Source organism: Epinephelus fuscoguttatus, linkage group LG12 (assembly GCF_011397635.1).
Source record: "Epinephelus fuscoguttatus linkage group LG12, E.fuscoguttatus.final_Chr_v1".
NCBI lineage: Eukaryota > Metazoa > Chordata > Actinopteri > Perciformes > Serranidae > Epinephelus > Epinephelus fuscoguttatus.
In genome coordinates, this window is record NC_064763.1 from 22,742,539 (window position 1) to 22,762,599 (window position 20,061).

Consider the following 20,061-nt stretch of genomic DNA (forward strand, 5'->3'; position numbering starts at 1 on the left):
CTGCCACCAAAAGGTCTAAAGGTTGAACAGGGTGGTTTTACTGCACTTCCTTCAGGGCAGTCTCATCCAGGCGAAGAGATAAGAAAAATAATTACTCTTTTGTTCCATTCATTGACAGACTTCTGGGAAAATTACAATCAGGGAAGAAGTTCTACCCCTAAAAACTCTAAATGTATTGCTTAAATGTATAATATGTATTTTTTCTGCTGCTGAGGGTTTCTCAATCAAAAGATTGACAAAAGAAGCTGCAATGATGTCATCACAGTAAGTTTCTCTCAGTTAGGATCCCTTCAGCGATCATCGTTTTGGAGCCGAATTATCCGCAGAGGTTTCCTCCTCTCCAAAACAAACCCACCGGTTGATTTAAACTGGTAAAAACACTGAATAAAGCAGTTTTGCGTTAAAAATCAGTGTTCCTCCAATGCAGTTTGGCATGTCAGAGACGGGCCGCTAGTTCAGCACCTGCTAATCTGTGTTCACCTTTTGTCTCTGATAACTTAAGATCCAGACGTTCAGTAGGTTTTCACTCTAAGCCAGATTATCTGTAGAAGTCTCCTCCTCTCCAAAACAAACGGACCAGGGGTCTCATTAATAAAACAATGTGTAGGATCCATACTAAAAATGTACACACAGTCAAAAGCCAAAAAATGGTGTGCAGCAAAAATAGTCAATAATTCCTACAATCAGGCTTCCACCTCACCATCTAAACTGCCAATTTCCTGTCTCCATAATGTTTGTTAGCATGGGTCAAAGTTTCTCCCATCAAGTCTGTTTTTACAGATCACAACTTTTGCATGGGAAGTGGTGGAGCACACCTCTCCGCCCTTCCACACACCTGCGTAAGTCAGACACAGCATGAAAAGGAGGAGCTGGGGTGGAGGCAGGTTGCAAAGCAGCTCGCAGAGGTAAGCAGCAACAGTAGGCAGGCCAGAGCAGTTTAAATAGGGCGCCCTGAATGAGATTCGCCTATTTGTGATCTATCAGCTGACTCCCTTCCATCAATCAGCTGCTCCATCAGGTGATTGGGCTGTTTGAGATCAGCTGATGTAGCTGGGAAGTGAGCTGAGCTTGACATCGTGTCCTGCCTGAACTAACACTATGCTCAATTTCGTGACACATGGCCTCTTGTCTGTTTACAGTCAGCTCTGTGGGTTGTCATGGATACGTTGTACATAAACCAACTAGCCAACAGTTTGCATGGCTGGGGAGTAGAGATGCATGCCCAAAATAAAAGCCCCCTTTTCTGATCGGAAGGAGAAAACAAGGGCTGGGTGATTTGGAGAACATCAAATATCACAATATTTTTGACCAAATACCTTGCTATCAATACTTTAAGGCTACTGCAGGGTTGATTGCTGGGGCTTTCATAAAATATTCACACAATGAGATTTTTGATCAATAATCATCAATAATGTGGATATATACTGTATAATGACTTGGTGGGTAAAGACAAATAATAGACCAGCTAGAACAGTCTGGAAAGTTCAGAAAATCACATCACTTTACCGTAACGCAGCCTTTAAAGCAACGAAAAGACAACACTTGCAATATTAGGCTATCCAATATCTAACAGGATATCTTGTCTAGTATCGATATAATATTGGTATATTACCCAGCCCTATAGTAAACACCTACTTTAAAACATTATGAAATATAAGGATGAAGCCATTGACAGGAAACTCTGAAAAGTCATATTTTGATGTAAAGTAGCAAGAGACCGAGTGGCTTCAGCTGCTCTTCTTTCCAATATTTTGCCATGAAAAACGACATGTTAGGGCACGTAAATTCAAGTATGCAGGGCTGCATGTAAACAGGAGTTTTCATGGAATATATTCAGTCTCATTAGCCATGTAAACAACTTCATAGAAATGTTGTCTTTTTTGGAATAAGGGCTAAAACCAGAGTATTTTGTGCATGTAAATGTTGCAATTGTTTTTGATAACAAATGCATAAATACTGGCTCAAATGAAAAAAGGCTTTTACAACCTTGACAGAGGAAAGACAGAGCAGGCAGCCAGGTGTTGTGTAACAGACTGGTGCAACCAGTGTGGTGGCATTTTTATTTTCCTAAACAAAGTGATAAAAATCTGCAAGAGGGAGCAGCACATATTTATTTCAAATTAGACAGAAAACAGTGAGAATGGCATTTCTGTCTGCGATACTTGAGGAGTAGATTGAGCGCCACCTTTGGCCATATATTCACATGGGCCTCATATGATTAAAGAAAAAGGCTCTCCAAGTCTGTTGTTTGTAGTTGAAACATGCTGAGGCGTCTAGTGAACCAGCATGCATCACGTGTCTCAACCACCTCATGTGATACCTGCACCTGATGCCGGCCATCGGTACAATGACTTTGCTCTCACCACGGTCCTGGGGGCAGCTCCTGATGCTATCTATGAGCCACATCATTATGCATGCTACGTTTATGATAACTTAAGCCTGGGGCAGACAACAAAAACACAGTCTCATGGAGACAGTGTTGATTCGGCGCATCCAGAATGGAAACCTTTCAAACTGGGCCAGCCTGAGCTCGGTCTATTCAGCATGTGAGCTTAGAGTAGCCATAAAATGTTTCCAAAATCAAACAAACACCCAGCAACAAACCCAATTTGGCCGCTGTTGAAGCGAAAACAATCCAATTTGCATTCTTTCTCATCAACCCCCTCCCCATTTTTGGAAACACTGAACTTGGTGAACTCGAGTTGTGTCTGTGTTTGTGTTGCAGATTCATAAAATGCTTTCACTACAAAGTGCTTTCTTTCTTTTGCACTCTGCTCTCTCTGCCACAAATATACATTCAATAACAAGTGCTGGCCTGCTTCTCGCACTTAGCATTTTACGTGACGTCTTCCTCCCTGGCACATCAGGCTTTCTCATATACTCAGACATCTCAGAGTGTTCACTGCAGAGAAGAGCTTCCCAGCAAGTCTTCAACAGGGCAGGACAGGACAGGAAGCGCCCCACCTATCATAGCAGGAGGCTCACAGAGGGAACGTCAGTGTTGGTAAAACTTGCACCTTGAAAGATGATAAGCACAGAGAGGACAGCACAGTGGTGGTGCAGGGAGAACAGCTCACAGGGGTCACTGAGCTGTCTGGACCAATCAGACTGTTAACTGTAAGAGGCCCTGGTGATTTAGCACAAGTAATTAAAAACACTCCTGACATAAGTGGTGAGAAGAAATTTAACTGATGTAAGTGTTTTACTTGTCTGACGTCAACTCATTACACCCCGTTTCCATCTTCAGTCTGATATTGCGTCCACTCTAACAGATTTCTGTGGGGGAAGGGGATTCAATTTTACCTAACCAATCACCGATGTATCCGCCTGAATGTAAAGACATTTTCAGGCCCTGATCACAACCAGTCGCATTGCTTGAAACATTGAGTAGTTAGCAATGGTAAGACTATGGTAAGGCGTGCCTGCTGTGTGTTCCTCTCTTGCACTGCGTGTTGCGTTTTTTTCTGCAGTTTTAAGATGCACATAGAAGTGCATCAGCGCAAGTTGCAGAATCACACCGCTTGTCAACAGAGGCGGGATTTTCTACTGTTTTGATGCCGGTAGATGTGGTAAGAACAGTGGGACAATGGCAAATGCAGACAGATTGATATTAGCAGTATTTAAAGGAAATGACCACTTTAATGAAAATACAGACAGTGCTTACTCACCCTCATGCTGACAAGAAGTCCAGTGTAGTTTTTTAATCCACAAATCTCATTCGGGGTATCAGAGGATAACAGCATGCAAAATTGACTTGAAAAGACATAATTTACCCCACTTTTCTGGCATAATTTCTCACCGTGGTCAGTTAGCATGCAGACGTGCTGTGTTTACATGGCAACTTGCGCGAGACTCGAGAATGTTCAGAGACGTTCTTGTTCTCGAGTCTCGCGAGTTGCAGGCTAACTGACCAAGGTGAGAAATTATGCTAGAAAAGTGGAGTAAATTTTGCATGTCACGGCTTCAGGGCACTTGGATTACGACGGATGAGCCGCTTTGACGTTTTTGAAATGCATTAGCGGAGTTTTATTACATTTTTTGGACTTTGGTTCCATGCATGTCAAGTGTATGGAAAAATCCGGCTAGCTGTTATACTTCGATACCCTGAACGAGATTTGTGGATTAAAAAACTACACTGGACTTCTTGTCAGCATGAGGGTGAGTAAGTACCGTCTGTATTTTCATTCTTAGGGGTCATTTCCTTTAATTACAATGCAGGTCACCCCATTTTTCAAATAATAATCGGCAACGTCGGGTGAGCAGCCAGGTGAATCTCTTTTGTGAGTATAACACTGTTAACTATGCCGATAAATAGGCTAGCTAGCTAGTCAGCTCTTGGACTGTGAAAGAGCTACCGGCATTGGGGAGATTACAGGAGATTACATTGTACGTGTTTTTCTGTTAAACACATTTGATTGTGTTTAACCCATCACACTGTTTTGCCCTACACGCCTTGCCAAGGCATTTATGAAGCAGCTGCACATGTAGTGACATGCCCTAGTGTGATCGGGGCCATAGTCAACACTGATGCGTAACCATCAGGGTTGGAAATTAACTTTTTTTCACCATTCACCATCATTTAGCATAGCATAGCATAACATAGCAGTTTCTATCTCATCTATAGCCAAAGTCTGAATATATGAATGAATGTTTTAGATCTTGATATCACATCTGCTCTTGAGGGGGTATCATCAATCATCTGGCTATTGTACTGACTATTTCTAAGCTGAAGTGTTACACAAAGAGAATTTTGGCTGCATGTGCTGCACATAAGACGGTCATTTTGAAACAGGTGAAGGTGAGGTTAAAACTAATGTCAAGGTTGAGGCGTCGGTGGCTTAATGGTAGAGCAGGCGCCCCATGTACAAGGTTGTAGCCGCAGCGGCCCGGGTTCGACTCCAGCCTGTGGCCCTTTGCTGCATGTCACTTCCTCTCTCTCTCTCCCCCTTTCACACTTGTCTGTCCTATCAAATAAAGGCTAAAAATGCCCCCAAAAAATATCTTTAAAAAAAAAAAACCAAACTAATGTCAAGGTGACATTGCACTGTGGTCAATGGTGTTTGCATACTTGGGAACATCACTGAGTTGAAAAAGACTGACTTCTTATCATCATCTACCCTTTAAATCATAAATCTGTATCTCAATCTCTGTTTACTCATGTGTCATCGATATCCTCAGAACAATCTGGCCAGCTGCTTCAGGACAACTCATATATGAGGAAAGATGTTATTTGTTGTGTTGGCTGAGAATGTTGCTTCTCTTGGGGGCAGGATCCATGGAAACGTGATGGAATATTAGTTAGCTATAAGTCTTCGTCGGCTCACAGCTCAAGTGGAAAACGTGCAGTCAGTGGAAAACCTTTCTGCATAGGTAAGACAAACGTCTGTGAGCCGGAAGAAGCCGTGAGGTAACTCGATAAGCACAGGAGAAAACTGACACGGGAAAAAAAACAGTGGCTGCGCAGGTGAAGACAGCAGAGAGGTGATTTCTCTTACAGCTGATGACAAGTGATGCAGCAAAAAGCACAACGTTAAAACATAAACACTGGAGGACCTTCATACTGTAATTAATGTACATAGGCTAAATGGAGTTTTACAATATTAAACAAGTCAAGTGATCTTTATGTATATTTACATTTCAATTTTCTACTTCATGTTGTGACAACGCTGTGGTTAATGTGCGGTTAGGGTTAGGAAAAGATCAGGATTTGGCTTAAAATACCTGGTTTTGTGGCCACAAACACGGCTGGAAATGTCTCAATGTCTTGTTAAAATATATTCAAATTTGTTGCCCCAAATCACTGCTGGAAATGTCTCAATGTCTCATTGAAAACACCCAGTTTTAGTTCCACAAACAGTTACATTTGTTCCCACTTAGTCTGCTGCTTGTAATGTCCTGATGTCTCCTTAAAAACACCCAGGTTTGTTACCACAAACATGGCTGGAAATGTCCCGAAGTCTTGTCAAAAATACCATTTGGTGACCACAAACACTGGTGGAAATGTCCTGACGTGTCGTTAAAAAAGTTTTGTCACCATAAACACGGCTAAAAATTTCTCCATGTCTCATTAAAAATACCCGGGTTTGTCACCACAAACGTCTGCTGCTCAGCCACCTGTTTGACATCTCGTTAAAATACCCAGTTTTTTTACACAATAAACGCAGCTGGAAATGTCCTGATGTCTCGGGAAAACTTTGCAGTTTTGGCCCCGCAAACATTAACATTTGTCGCCACAAATGTCTGCTTTTGCCACAAAAAGGGCTGTAAATTTCCTGACATCTCGTAAAAAAAATACCCAGTTTTGTCGCAATAAAAATGGCTGGAAATTTCCCAACAACTCGTCGAAAATACCAGTTTTCTCGTTAAAAATACTCAGTTATGTTGCCACAAACATGGCTGGAAATGTCCTGAAGTCTTGTTAAAAACACCATTTGGTGAAGAAATGTACGGATGTCTCCCGCAAACATGGACATTTGTCGCCACAAAAGTCTGCTGCTCGGCCGCCTGCTTGGCAGCCATCTTTGGCTGCTACAAACACTGCAGGATATTTCCCAACATCTCGTAAAAAATACCTGCTTTCTCATTAAAACTACCCAGTTTCATCACCAGAAACACAACAGGAAATTTTCTAACATCTCATTAAAAATACCCCTTTTCATCGCCACAAATACTGCTGGAAATGTCACTGCTCGGCCGCCTACTTGGCAGCCATCTTGCTGAGGTGTCACACTGCCCACCATCCCCACCTCCTTCTAATGAGAAGCTCGGCTCACATACATGTAATCTGAACCATGCCACTTTAGAACTGTTGATATGATTGGTACAAAACGCACACATGTAATATAACTGTGGTTTGCAGAAATGTGCAATGCCAACATGATTGTGACAACTGAGCTATGTATGCCGTGCATGTCACGCACGTTTTCCAGCCTTTGCCACGTTCATCTGAAATAAATAAATAAATAAATAATCCAGAGAAAACCCTGACCACAAAGTGAGGCAGAGGGTAATGAGACAAAGACACTAAAGCTGTCTGACCTGACCCACTTCAAATCCTTTCTGGACTGAAATCTATTCACTGTGAAATAACAGGTCGGGCTGTCCAGACACAACCTACCAGGAGGTGGCTGAGACAGCATCAGATTTGCAGACACACAGAGGCTCTGATTGACTTTATTGTGTCACCTCAGCTTTTGAAGCATGACTGAGCACCTTTTACCTCCTTTAAAAATGGGCACCAAATCAAAGTTGGTCAGCCAAAGTCTTAAATTAACCTTCTGGCTCACCTGCCAAAGGCTTGGAGCTTTAATTTAGAATCCACTCACTCAAATTAAAGATGCTTAGGCTGGTTAAAAAGAGTGCAGAGGCGAGTGCTTTGTGCAAAGCTGCATTAACAGCAAACTGAAAATGATCAATGTATTGAAACGTCATGTCTCAAAAGGCCATCCGCCATCAAGTGCCCAGATTTCTGGTTTGAGTTTTTATACACCAGACTGTTTGTTGCTGAGCACAACAATTTAACATAAATTATCTTCTCTGGACGTATTTCATGCAAGATCTCTTGCTCACGGTCTCTCTGTGCGCCAGCCACAAATCTGTTTAGCACCAAAACCCCACAAAATTATGTTTGCTAAATTTATCTGATCTAAAATTGCAGCAGCCAAAGCTTTGAATTTTGACAGATGCTTCTATTGTGGGCAGCCTGAAAGCACCCAGGAAATGTCAGTTTCACTTATGCAGTTTGAAAATGGACTTACAATACAAATAGATGTATTTGTTATCTAGGAGCAGATGTTCTTTCTGCATTTAGCTTGGGTGAAAACAAATGGGACTATTTGCAGCAAGGAGAGATAAGTAATAAAATACACACTTTTAAACTGATGTTTGTTTAAAACACTGGATCATTCAGAGACATGCCATAATGAGATTTTATTGACCTCTGAAGAATGAAGAATGAGTTTATGATGCGTCTTGTCAGCCAAGAGACAAACCTTTCAGGAATGACTGAATGCATACAGGCGACCATTGTGTTTGATTGATTATGTGACAGACCCGACCCCTTCGCAACCCCAGAGCGACAGCAGCACTGACACTAATCTCCTCTACAGCAGCCCTGACCTGCAGATACTGCAAAGACACAAAGTTATGTTTATCTTTTTTATCTATCTCAGTTTTACAACACCCATATTAGCAACTGGGTTCTGGGATATTCAGATGACAAATGCCTGCCTACATTTAATTTCATCTCAACAAGTTTTATTTGCGAAACCAAGTTTAGCAAATCCATGTAAAATCACTTTTATCTAATTCACAGCTTGATGGTGCCTTATCAAATGTGGTATAAAACAAAACAAACCAATACAAGTCTTAAATCTGATAACTGCATTTTCCTTCGCTGTCATCAAGTTTCAAGTAATGAGGTAGACGTAAGTAAAAGTAATTCGTGTGAGCAAAAACCTCCAGGCCGCTCTGAATACTCAGCCTCCAACATTTTTCTTTCTAGTTTCAAGACAAGCTGATGTCAAATTTCTTTATGTAGCCATCAACTCCAGACAAACTACTACAAGCGTTAACATACATACACTGCTACATGATAAACAACATGTCATCTCGGTTGCCAATGTTGTTAATTTATCCCACATTTTGGGATCATATTCCTGCTGGAACATGTCAGGTTGAGAGTTGCAGAGTTGCAGAGAGCGCAGATATGAAGACCAGAGGCCTGTACTACGAAGCAGGATTTGGAGTTAGCAAGGTAACTTCAGGGTTAGCTCTGGGTTTACTACGAAGCTGGTTCTCTTTTACCGGGATAAATCACCGTGGTAACTAATGTTGAACATCTAACCTGCTCCAGGGCAGGTTATGTGTGAGTATCAGATCACAGCCCATCATCACCCCGACCTCTAACCTATCAAATCACTGAAACAGAGCTACTAACAAAAACAGAGATCATTTACACAAACACATCATTTTAACAGAATGTTAACTTATGCAGTTTATTTTAGTCTGCAGTGACAGTGTTATTATTTTACACTCTGATTCATCACTGCAGCTCAAAATAACAGGTCACATGTGTCATGAGAAGAGGGAAAAAAATATATTATTTTATTAGAAAATTAGACATTTCGGTCAGATAGACCTCATTAGTCATTAACTACTTTTCCATGTTTTACTTAAGTAGCAGAAACAGTATGGTGTTACTTCAAAGTGTTTTATGTGACAAAATCATCCAACTAAACAGCAAAAAAAATACTCTGTGATACCTACATGTAATTAAAGAAACGGCTAACACTGACTTTTTGGATAGCGTTTTCAATATTTCCACATTTCCGTTATTAGATTTCAGAGTATGGTTTACATCCTACGCCACTGACATTGTACAGTTGCGTAGTCGCAGACAGTTTCAGTATGGTGGTGTTGCTCGTAATCAACACCCCTGCGTCTTTCACATGAATGTGCTCATGGCTGGATAGGAAAACCCAGAGTTGACTGAACTAGTTCATAACCAGCTTTGTAGTACTGGTTATCCAGATGGCCAATGTTAGGGTTGGTCAGGCAAGATAACAACAAGATATCCTGGGTAAGTTGAACTGACTTCGTAGTACATGCCTTTGGAAATACTGACCAATTACAGCAAACTGGGCCTTTTTTGGGAGGAGGGCTTTCACAGACAGGCGCTAAAACGGACCGTTTCACAGAGAGGCTAAATACAGGTGTTTTGGCGCAGACAGTATAAAGACAATAGAGTATGTTTTAAAGATTAAAGCATATAAATAAGTTCAAGTAGAAATCCAAAATACAAGTGTGAACCTGAAAATGAGCAGAACAGGTCCTCTTTAAATGAGGGATTATTTGAGTTGTGATAATCAGCAACTGAAGTTTATATTCCCATAACTGTGCATGTACTCCTGTATCACCTTGTGCTAGGTAAGCAGATACAACAAACCCAACATATGGGCTATGTGGGCCACAGCGTGTCAGGAAAAATGCTCTAATGAACCAGTAACTCCTCTTCTTCTGAGTCAGATATGAGCTCATGGAAGCATTTTCACAAACAGCACGCACATAGTTATATTAGTCCTTCCTCGATTTGATGGTGATCTCACCGCTGAAATCAAATCCTGCAGTGCTTAGTTGTAATGAAAATGTGCATAAATATATTGCTCTCAGCGGCACACTTTTAAACCGCGCTGTCCTCCACACAGAGGCCGCTTTTAAACCTTTTATAACCGTAAAGAACACATTGTGAGAGGAGAATTTTCCTCCAGTGAAATAAAAGCGTCTTCCACCGGTCTTAACGGGGTTTCACAAGAGTTAATGAGAAGCTGTGTTGCTGCTACTTGGAAGCGTCCCTGTCGTCTCCATTCCTGCGCAGAGCCCATGGTGACCACACGTCTCCCTTCAGCTCGCTGCTCCCCCACTGCCAACTCCATAGTCTCACAGACAGCACAACAATACGGCAGCCACGACTCTACATTTTCTCCGCAATGTGTTTACACAGAAAAACAGAAATCTATAACATTTAAATACACTTGATTGTCGTTGAGTGTAAGTGTGAATGCTGCTGCTGCTGGACAATACTGACCGTAAAACCTTTATTTTCCAGGGTAAAGAAATAAACACCACAAAGGGAAGTCAAGAACAATTACGTGGTGATGGACACTTACATCCCCCACTAGCAGCATGCCAGGTTTGGCACAACGACAGCAGTTTACATTGCAGAGAGCACAATACCGGCTTTGTGCCTCAACTCACACAGACAGCTCTCTAAGGTCTTGTACAAAAGATTTAATCTGTCACTCTGTACAACCCCATATCTATCTCTAATATTTAGTTAGTTGAATCTAAGCTTTGGTTTCATTTATGACAATTAAGAACAGTTATGTGGCTGCGATGTGGTCGGCTCCTTAATGCTGACTGGCGTTCCCATTATGTAAAAGTACTATAAAGATTTTAAATGTTGTGACCTTGTTTAAGTCTTGCACAAGTCACAGACAGGGACTGACTGCAGTTAACTATTGACAGGAGCGGCCATGTGACCAGAGTATGAATGGAGGGAGGCTATCTATTGCGCAATTCACACACACACACACACACACACACACACTGCACGCATGTGTAGGCATGGGCGTGTGTGTGTAGCCAAGGTGAGGAAAATGCTTGCATGTAAGAAACAAGAGCTGATTGACACATGGGAAGAATTTTTTTAGCATTAGTAATAAAAAAAACTATGAAATGACTGACACGCCTGCTTCGTGCTTTCACAACACCATCATCCACAGAGTTCCTGAAACCATTGGTCCAACGCCAAACTATGTTACTACAAATTTAAACAGTGCAGCAACAGAAACAGGTATAGCTATGTATGTTTAAAGAGAACTGATACAGCGTTTGAGGCGGGGCACCACTCCTTATTCCTATGAGAGTTGCTCAGTGGCAAATGAAGCCAAAAAAGTCCTACTGCTGTGTATAAAATTACCCAGATGATTGGTGCTGCTTTCTCACTGTGTGGCGCACTAGAGGCTTCAATTGGCCGAGCCCGCTACTATTGGTTTAGCGCCCCGTTAACTTGAATAGGGATAAAATAATTCAGTCGTGTGGCTCTATCCAAATCTATCCACAGATTTATAGACCTCTATTTTCGCCCATTAGTGTGTGGCCAACTATAAAAATTGGCTCAAGGTAATCCCAGGGTTCCCACATATTTTAAAACACGGAATTTACAAAGCTTTTCCATAACATTTTACCTCCTTTCCACGACTTTATTTAAGTAGTTTAAAATAGGCCTATACAGCAATCATAGGGCACAATGATGGATACTACAGGTACATTTCCTGGATGGAGAATCTCCCCTTTATTTTAGTTATTTTCAAAGGAGAGGCTTTTAACACAAACTTCCATTAACAAAATGGTTTCAGGTTTGAATTATAGTAATAAAATGTTTGTTGAACCAACAATGACCATTCTGTTTTCATTTCTTTCAGGATCATTCTGACTGAGAATAACAGAAATTCTGTAACACTGTGATGGTAGTAAACCGCAGTATTTTTGACACGCTTAACGTACCATGAAAATCTCGTACTGTTGCAACCCTAGTTGCCAATAATGTCAAACGTTTTCATGCAGAGTGCACATCCAGCGTGACTAGGGTCTGCCTTTCTAATGAGTCATGTATTATATTTATCTTTCAAAAGCCGCCAACTAGCTGTAAGCCCAATCATGGGATTCTGGTGATACTTCAACAGTCAAAGAATGCAGCGCTAGATTTAAAATTAGTGATACAAGGAACAGGTTTGGCCTAACTGTGTTTTGGGATTTTTATTAACATATATTAAACTAAATCAAAGGGTGTATTCAAGACATTTTCATTTTCTGTTAGCAGTTGTAAGAACAATTTTCTTCCTACCGAACTACACCCACCAATTGTGTCACCGCGCAGAAGCAAACGCTCACTCACATAGCACCACTGAGCTATCTAATGTTAAGCCCAGTTCAGACCAAAGACTGGCGACAAGATGAGCTGAAACTGGCTACTACTACTTACAATGTGCCGTACTGCAGCGTTCTAAAAACCTGCCGGTTCACACCAATACAACTAGACTGGACGGTATATCATCTCTATGCAACAACTCTCTGTGCTTGAGTTCTGATTTCCAGATTTTCAGGTTTATTTTAGTTGCACTTGTACTTGTGATGAAACGATGGAAAACAGAAAGAAAACGGGCATCAGATGGACTGTATTCATAATAAATACGCCACAATAATATGCAGCAACCCACTGTCCAACACCGACACACCCATGATGACGGAAACAGAGGGCTTGGCAGGGACGGCGCATCTGCTGCTGCAGCCCGATTGGCTGTTGAAGCAGGTGACGTGCTTTACGTTCTAAAACCATTTGCTAGTGATTTGACCAGCTGAGTTGCAGGTGACACCAGCAGCCGCCTTGAGTCGACTGCAACTTTTCTCTGCAACATTCTAAAACAGTTTCATTTCATCGCCAAACTTTGGTCTGAACTGGGCTTTAGGAGTTCAGCTGAGGAGGACGCCATATGTGTTTACATCTCATGCTGTCACGAGCACAATCCTCTTGTCCAGGAGTAGATGCTCGCTTCCTTTTGTGCAGTAATGCAGTTGGTGGGTGTAGTTCTACAGCAGGGGCGTCAAACATACAGCCTAAGGGCCAGAACCGGCCCACCAAAGGGTCCAATCAGGCCGACAAGATGACTTTGCACACCTAATATTGAAGCAGTTGTGAAGGCTAAGAGGTGCAGCTTTCAGGAGCAAGTTAATCTCTCAAGACAGATTCTGCAATTTACATTGTAGAATCTGTCGGCAGCCCTGTGTGAAAGACGACTAGAGAGGGGGGTAGGGCAGGGCTTTGAGTTTGAACGATGATGCGCTTTAGCCAATCACAATGGAGGGGGCGTGGCCAAGACATGCAGGCGTCCCCAGGAAATGTGTACCTACAGAAACAGCAAGCTCCGGGTCCATAGCGACCGCTCCACCCAAAATGCCATCTTGTCAACGTGGAAAAAAAAAAAAAAAAAAAAAATTTCCAACGGATGTCTTAGTTACAACATGATTGAGCTAACTGGAGTAGTTTCATGTCGTATCCGACAACAGGAGGCTTTTAACAAATGACGTCCTGATGTTAGCTTTGCTAACTGTCCCTGTCAGCTGCAGCCACTGATGCTTTCTAGACATCGTGATTTCCCATAATTGAATAAATACCACACATAGCAACACAAAACTGCTTTGATAGTTCAATCATGTTGTAACTAAGATATCCGCTGGAAAAAATATTTTATTCACAGACCGTTTATTGAGTTAATACCTTATTTTTATACAGTCTATGGTTATTACAGACACCGCTAACGGCTAACGTTAACCACTAATGGTTAGCCCAGCTAATCTACGATAACCATGTTATTTACAAAACGTGCACACAGAAATAGTAACGTTTGTTCTGTCATTGTGTTTATAGACTTTACAAACATCAGATTAGTCCACACGGTGATATAGTGACGTGAAAAATGTGATATATAGCTAAACTCTGCTGGTGTTCTACCCGAAGTATATGTAAACAACATGGCAGTTCCCTGGGGGCACTGCCAGAAGTGAAGGGCGTGAGCGATCGCCGAGGCCCCTGCACTTTCGTTAGTCGAAAAACTCCGGGCTGTGCCTCCAGAGGTAAAGGAAGAAATTTTTTTTTTTTTTTAACTGATGGATTTCCAGATTGGGAGCAAGTTAACCGAGTAGCCTACTTCATGTAAAATGCTCCTTCAGAGGCTCTTCCTCCCTGATTACAATAAAGTTCTCTGAAGAAACAATAAATACTTACTGTGGTCATATCTAAAGATAATGAACACTGTGCAAACTATTGTCAACCAGCAGCTCCAGTTTAAAATGATCTGTATCAGACGTCTATCTTAAAACACTTTAGGTGGAATCCTACGGCTAAGGTGCGGCCAAAAGTTTAGATATCCTTCTGACACCTGAACTTTTGTTTGGTAAGCATCTTTAATTTCTCCTAGCTAGTGTGGATCAGTAGGACCAGATAAGTATAAAAAACTAAACACTGTCAATGATAATTAAGTCCCAATGTCCTCAAAAGAACTACATATCAAACTACAAACATTATTAATCATAAATAAACAAGTTTCAGCCATAAAATGTGATCAGGTTTTGGACCTTGTTGGCTACAGACTGAGTTGGCAGAGATGGTGGCCATCTTGTTTTACATGGGTAAGTGTATTGTGCTCTTACCACCACTAGATGGCACAAAAAAAGTGTCCACGGATGAGGACAACAGGTCTAAGTTAATTAGAAAGAAGTATTAGGTCAGGTAAACCCAAAATGTGATGTCCTCATATGAGGAGAACACAGGGTCTCAGGGGAGTATGTAAATAGTTTGTAAGGTGCAGATAACTTCACCTGCATCTTCAATAGCTTCCACTATGGAAAAATAAAATGACAGCGAGTCGTAGACTGACTGGACGGGGAAAAACTGGGACACACTGTTGAAATTGCACTTTTTTCCTAAGATATCGCAGGCAGTTCATCACCTGTATGTACTCAATGTACTCAAACTTCTTTACACTTAAAGTTTCATTTTAGTCTACAATGGTTTTACTAGTCTGGCCCACTTGAGATCAAATACAGCTGAATAAGGCCCTTGAACTAAAGTGAGTTTGACACCTCTGGTCTACAGGTAAAATATGTAGTTTTGATTTTGGGGTGAACTATCCCTTTGAGAAGTAAGTGAACTTTCTCAACACAAAAAAGCAACACTTAACCTTTAGTTTATGACAAACATTTAAAATCATCTGCATATACGTGGTTTTCACTGGGAGGAACAGGAAGGGGATGAATCTGAAAAGTAACTAAAGCTGTCAGATAAATGCAGTGGAGTAAAAAGTACAATATTTACCTCTGTGATTTTGCGGAATAGAAGTATAAAGTTGCATAAAATAGAAATACTCAAGTAAAGTACAAGTACCTCAAATGTGTACTAAGAACAGTGGGCCTACTTGAGTAAATGTACTTAGTTACATTCCACCACTGGAGAACAATTACAGGACTGCCAAGCTACAACACTCAGTCTGTGCAGGAAGCTGCGACAATGTGGAGTGACGCTTAAAGCCACAGTGTGTAGGAATTTCTCCCATCTAACGTTGAAATCATATATTGTATTCAAACAGATGGCGCACTCTAGTGCCTCACTGTTTCAAACACGTATTGCAACAACTGTAGCCGCCGTGGACCAAAAAGCTATGATAACACTGATGAAACCATGTCATCCGATACTACATGGAGTATTCATTCAGGCTCCTACACAGACACACGTGACGCGAGTTGACAAACCCCCTCCTCACCATGCTAGCTGTGTTTACAACGTAGGACTGTTGGGGCGGATGTAAATCGAAACAAACCAATCACGTCTTGTCCTTTGACAACTGACAAGTGGCTCAACCTCACACACCTCATCCCTCTCCTCGCATTACTGCACTGCTAACAGCTGTTAGTGGCCAGCGGCACTACTGCCGCATAGCAAAGTCCCACTCTTTGAGCATAATGCAGGATCATGTATTATGCAGCATCATGGGAGACGGAATCCTCGTCACCAAGAAAATGCAAAAGGGAATCAAAAAGGCAGTGTGACTGGCGAATTAAAAAAACAAGGGTCAGCACTGGGGTTGCCTTTCCCAGGTGGAGAGAGCTGCTGAAGGAGAAAGGTAATACAATCACAGGCCAGCGCTAACAGCGGCTAACAGCGGCGCAGTGATGCGAGCAGAGGGATGAGGCTGTTAGCGACTGGCCGCTAACAGCGGCTAACAGCCAACAGTGGCGCTGTCCTGTGATTGCATTACCATTCTCCCTCAGCAGCTCTCTCCACCTGGGAAAGGCTACCCCGATGTGGGCCTTCGTTTTTTTAATTCACCGGTCACGCTGCCTTTTCTATTCCCTTTTGCGCTTTCTTGGCGACAAGGATTCCGTCTCCCATGATGCTGCATATGCATGATCCTGCATTATGCTCAAAGAGTGGGACTTTGTTTCAAATTTGCCAGGGTAGTAGCGAAGCGCCTCTTGCTCCTCTCCTTCAGCTCCTCAGTCACGCAGTGCTGGCCTGGCTCTCAACGAAAACGCTGAAGGCGGTGCTGTACGTCCCTTGCTGGCGGGTGTATTCTCAAGATGGCGAAACGTAACGGAACCCCACAGACGACTTACCCGCACAATGTACAAACAAATCCGAAATTCTCCTTTTACGAGAATAAGTCAGATTATTGGTGGAGGTAATAGTACACCAGTGATGACATATTTATGAATGCAGACATCAATTTTTGCCAATAAACAACTGAAAATGTTACACAATGTCCCTTTAATTACCTGCTGACCAGATAAGCAAGGTGCAGCGGCGCCTTATGGCTTATGGTTAGGCAAGAGTTAGCCGTGTGGGGCCGCCTACACCTGCCCCGGAGGGAGGAGACGTCAGCCCTCCAGTCGATACTCTGAGAATTAATTCATTTTTTAATTAAAGCCATAAATTCACTGGTTTAATATCCGGATAACAAACTCACACGCAGTTAAAACATAATCACCACCAGCACTAATTACTTCAATCGTCATGATGAGAGCAGGGCTTAAATACTGGTCGGACTTGTCTTTTATTATCACAGTGGGTGTGATTTACACTCCCTGTTACACAGCTAATTGGGCATTGACCTAAAAAATGTGATGTGTATCCGTTATTTGTCCCATGTATTTTGTTTTTCGTGTATTTCAAGTTTAAGTAAGGACATTTAAATAAACGAGTGTAACAACTGAACAGCAGTGAGGATGACAGGGTGACCCACTGGTTACTGTCCCTGATGATAGCCAGTTGTTAGCAGGTATCTTCATCACTGAAGCGTCATTTAACAAGATAAACCAAAACCCAACCAGCTCTGTAAATGCTGGTCTGTGGCTGATGCTGACCTCTGACCTCACTGGAGCAGGTCGAACAAAAGAAGGTGAATTTTAATAACAGATTATTACAGAATAGAGGTCTGGTGGGATATGCAGGGACATGACATTTGCCTCATCTGGTGGGTGGTACAGTATACCATCAAATACTTTCTCAGTGTGGAGCAGAAATCAAGTGTACAGTGACATCACTGTGATATTTATCAGCTCTGATCATTACTGAGTGTTCTGAGACACTTTTTTCAGACGGACACTGTTTCTGTAACGGAAGAATAATATTACAAATATCTTACTTTCCCCCCCGAAAGGTAAAATATTGTTGTTCAGAGCTGCATAACTTAATTTATTTGTAATTAGTGGAGGTGTGTTGCTTCTTAAGTACTTTAAATCTCTAAGTGGTTTTGAAATGATGTAGAATTATGCAGGTATAGATATCAGGGACATATCTCTTCACTTCAGCCTACAGCAACTATGACTTTCCTGATACAGGACTCAAACTTCAATGCATTCAATTTATTCTTTTCTTTAAACTTTCTTTCTTTCTTTATCATTATCAAGTGAATTTTATTTTTTTATATAAAAAATAATAATTTTTTTATATACTTATGTTATACATGTATGTTTGTACTCTATTGTTAACTTTATTATTATTATTATTATTATTATCATTCAGTGGGTTCTGTTTTGTAAATCTGTCATGCATTTTAAATATTTTTTTAAACTTTATTATAACTGTTTAGTGTGTTTTATCTTATGTATGCAATCTATGTACTTTTTAAAAAAACTTTATCATTATTATTATTATTTCATGTTCTTTTTTTACTTTATTATTTTTTATGATTATTAATATGTTATTCAGTGGGCTTTTTAAATCCTATGTATTCTAAGTATCCCATTTTTTAAGCTTAATTATTATTGTTAGTTATTTTTCAGTGTTTTTTTTATCTTATGCATTTTATGTATTATATTTTTTAACGTAAATATATTTTTTTATTTAGTTTATTTTTTTATCTAACTTATGAATTCTGTGTATTTTTTCATTATTTTGTATCATTATTATTATTCAGTGGGGTTTTTTTTTATTCAATGTTATGCATCCTATTTTTTTTTTAAAATTATTTTTACTATTGTTATTAAGTGGAGGTTTTGTCTATCCATTTTACATTCATTATAGTATTCTGTCCATTCTTATATTTATTTTATATCTTTTTTCATGCACTTTAAGCTGAAATTCTTCTATGAATTGTGCTTTACAAATAAGGATATTATTATCATTAGCATTATTATTATGATTATTATTATTATTAAGTGGGTTTTATTTTCTATCTTATGCATTCTAAGTAATCTATTTTTTTCCTTTATTATTATTATTACTATTATAATTATTATAAATTAAGTTATACATTTTATGTATTCTATTCTTAACTTAAATGTTATTATTATTATTATAATTATTATTATCTAATGTTATGCATTTTATGCATTCTATTTCTAAGTTAAATACTATCATCATCATCATCGTCATTATTATTATTATTCAGTGGCTTTGATTTTGTTTTCTATGTTATGCATTCTATGCATTCTATTTTTATCTTTTTTTTAATGTTATTCTCAATATTATTATCAAGTGGGGTTTTTTGTCTATCCATTTTACATTAATTGAAGTATTCTGTCCCTGTTTCTATATTTATTTTCTATCTATTTTCATGCACTTTGAGTTGCAATTCTTGTATGAATTGTGCTTTACAAATAAAGCTATCATTATTATTATTATTACTATTATAATTATTATTTCTGCTGTCAGTTATGACTCATCATCTGTTGTGTGTCAGTGTTTGTTCTGAGTCTTGTTGAGCCTTGTTTGGATGTTGTGTGTCATGTGTTTCTGTTTTTTCATTGAAGCATAATAAATACATAATGAGAACCAGAGGCTGAGGTTGTTGTTGTATCAGTTAATGGAGATCTATACAAATAAAACAAACCCAGACACAGACACAGACAGACAGAGAGACAGCCAGCCAGTGTTCATATCGGCTCACCGTTGGGTCTAAAGGTTTCTAGCTGAACTTGTGAAGCTAACGTTAGCTAACAGTTAACGTTAGTTAGCTAGTTTGTTGTTGCTCTAACGGAGCTAGCTTCTCCTCTGAGTCGCACCGACTTATGTCAGAGCTGTTACTGATATTAAATTAAATTACCCACCTCTATTTTGTCGACATTCCTGGCACAGCCGACAACCCTCATGCCCTGCTGGACCAGTGCCCGGGCTACAGCCGCTCCGATCCCCACCGAGGCTCCGGTCACCAGGGCCACTCTGCCTTTCCACCGCTCCATCTCCACCGTCCTGTCTGCCTTCACCGGTACTGTACACGGAACACGGTGCTGCTCCTCCGCCTACTCGGCTCCTCACACGGTCACTACTGTCGGTGTTTGTACGGTGTGTTCACACTGAGGGATGCAGCAGCCTCCGGTCTCGGTCCGTGCAGCAGCATCCAGGACAGCGGCGGGCAGTGTGCCTGAGCCCGGATCCATGCGCTCCTCTGGATGAAATATGAAGAGCCGTGGCGTGAGTAAATGTTTGGTTCACATCACCTCCCA

The 20,061-nt window shown here is 40.7% G+C and overlaps 1 protein-coding gene across 1 annotated transcript in view; it reads right to left on the minus strand.

Moving 5' to 3' along the window:
- The window catches only part of dhrs11a (dehydrogenase/reductase 11a), a 36,295-nt gene extending 16,234 nt beyond the window's left edge, over positions 1 to 20,061 (minus strand). The window contains exon 1 of the mRNA XM_049592408.1: positions 19,666 to 20,061. Coding sequence (XP_049448365.1) covers positions 19,666 to 19,797 — 132 coding nt within the window. The 5' untranslated portion in view covers positions 19,798 to 20,061. The remainder of the gene's footprint in view (positions 1 to 19,665) is intronic.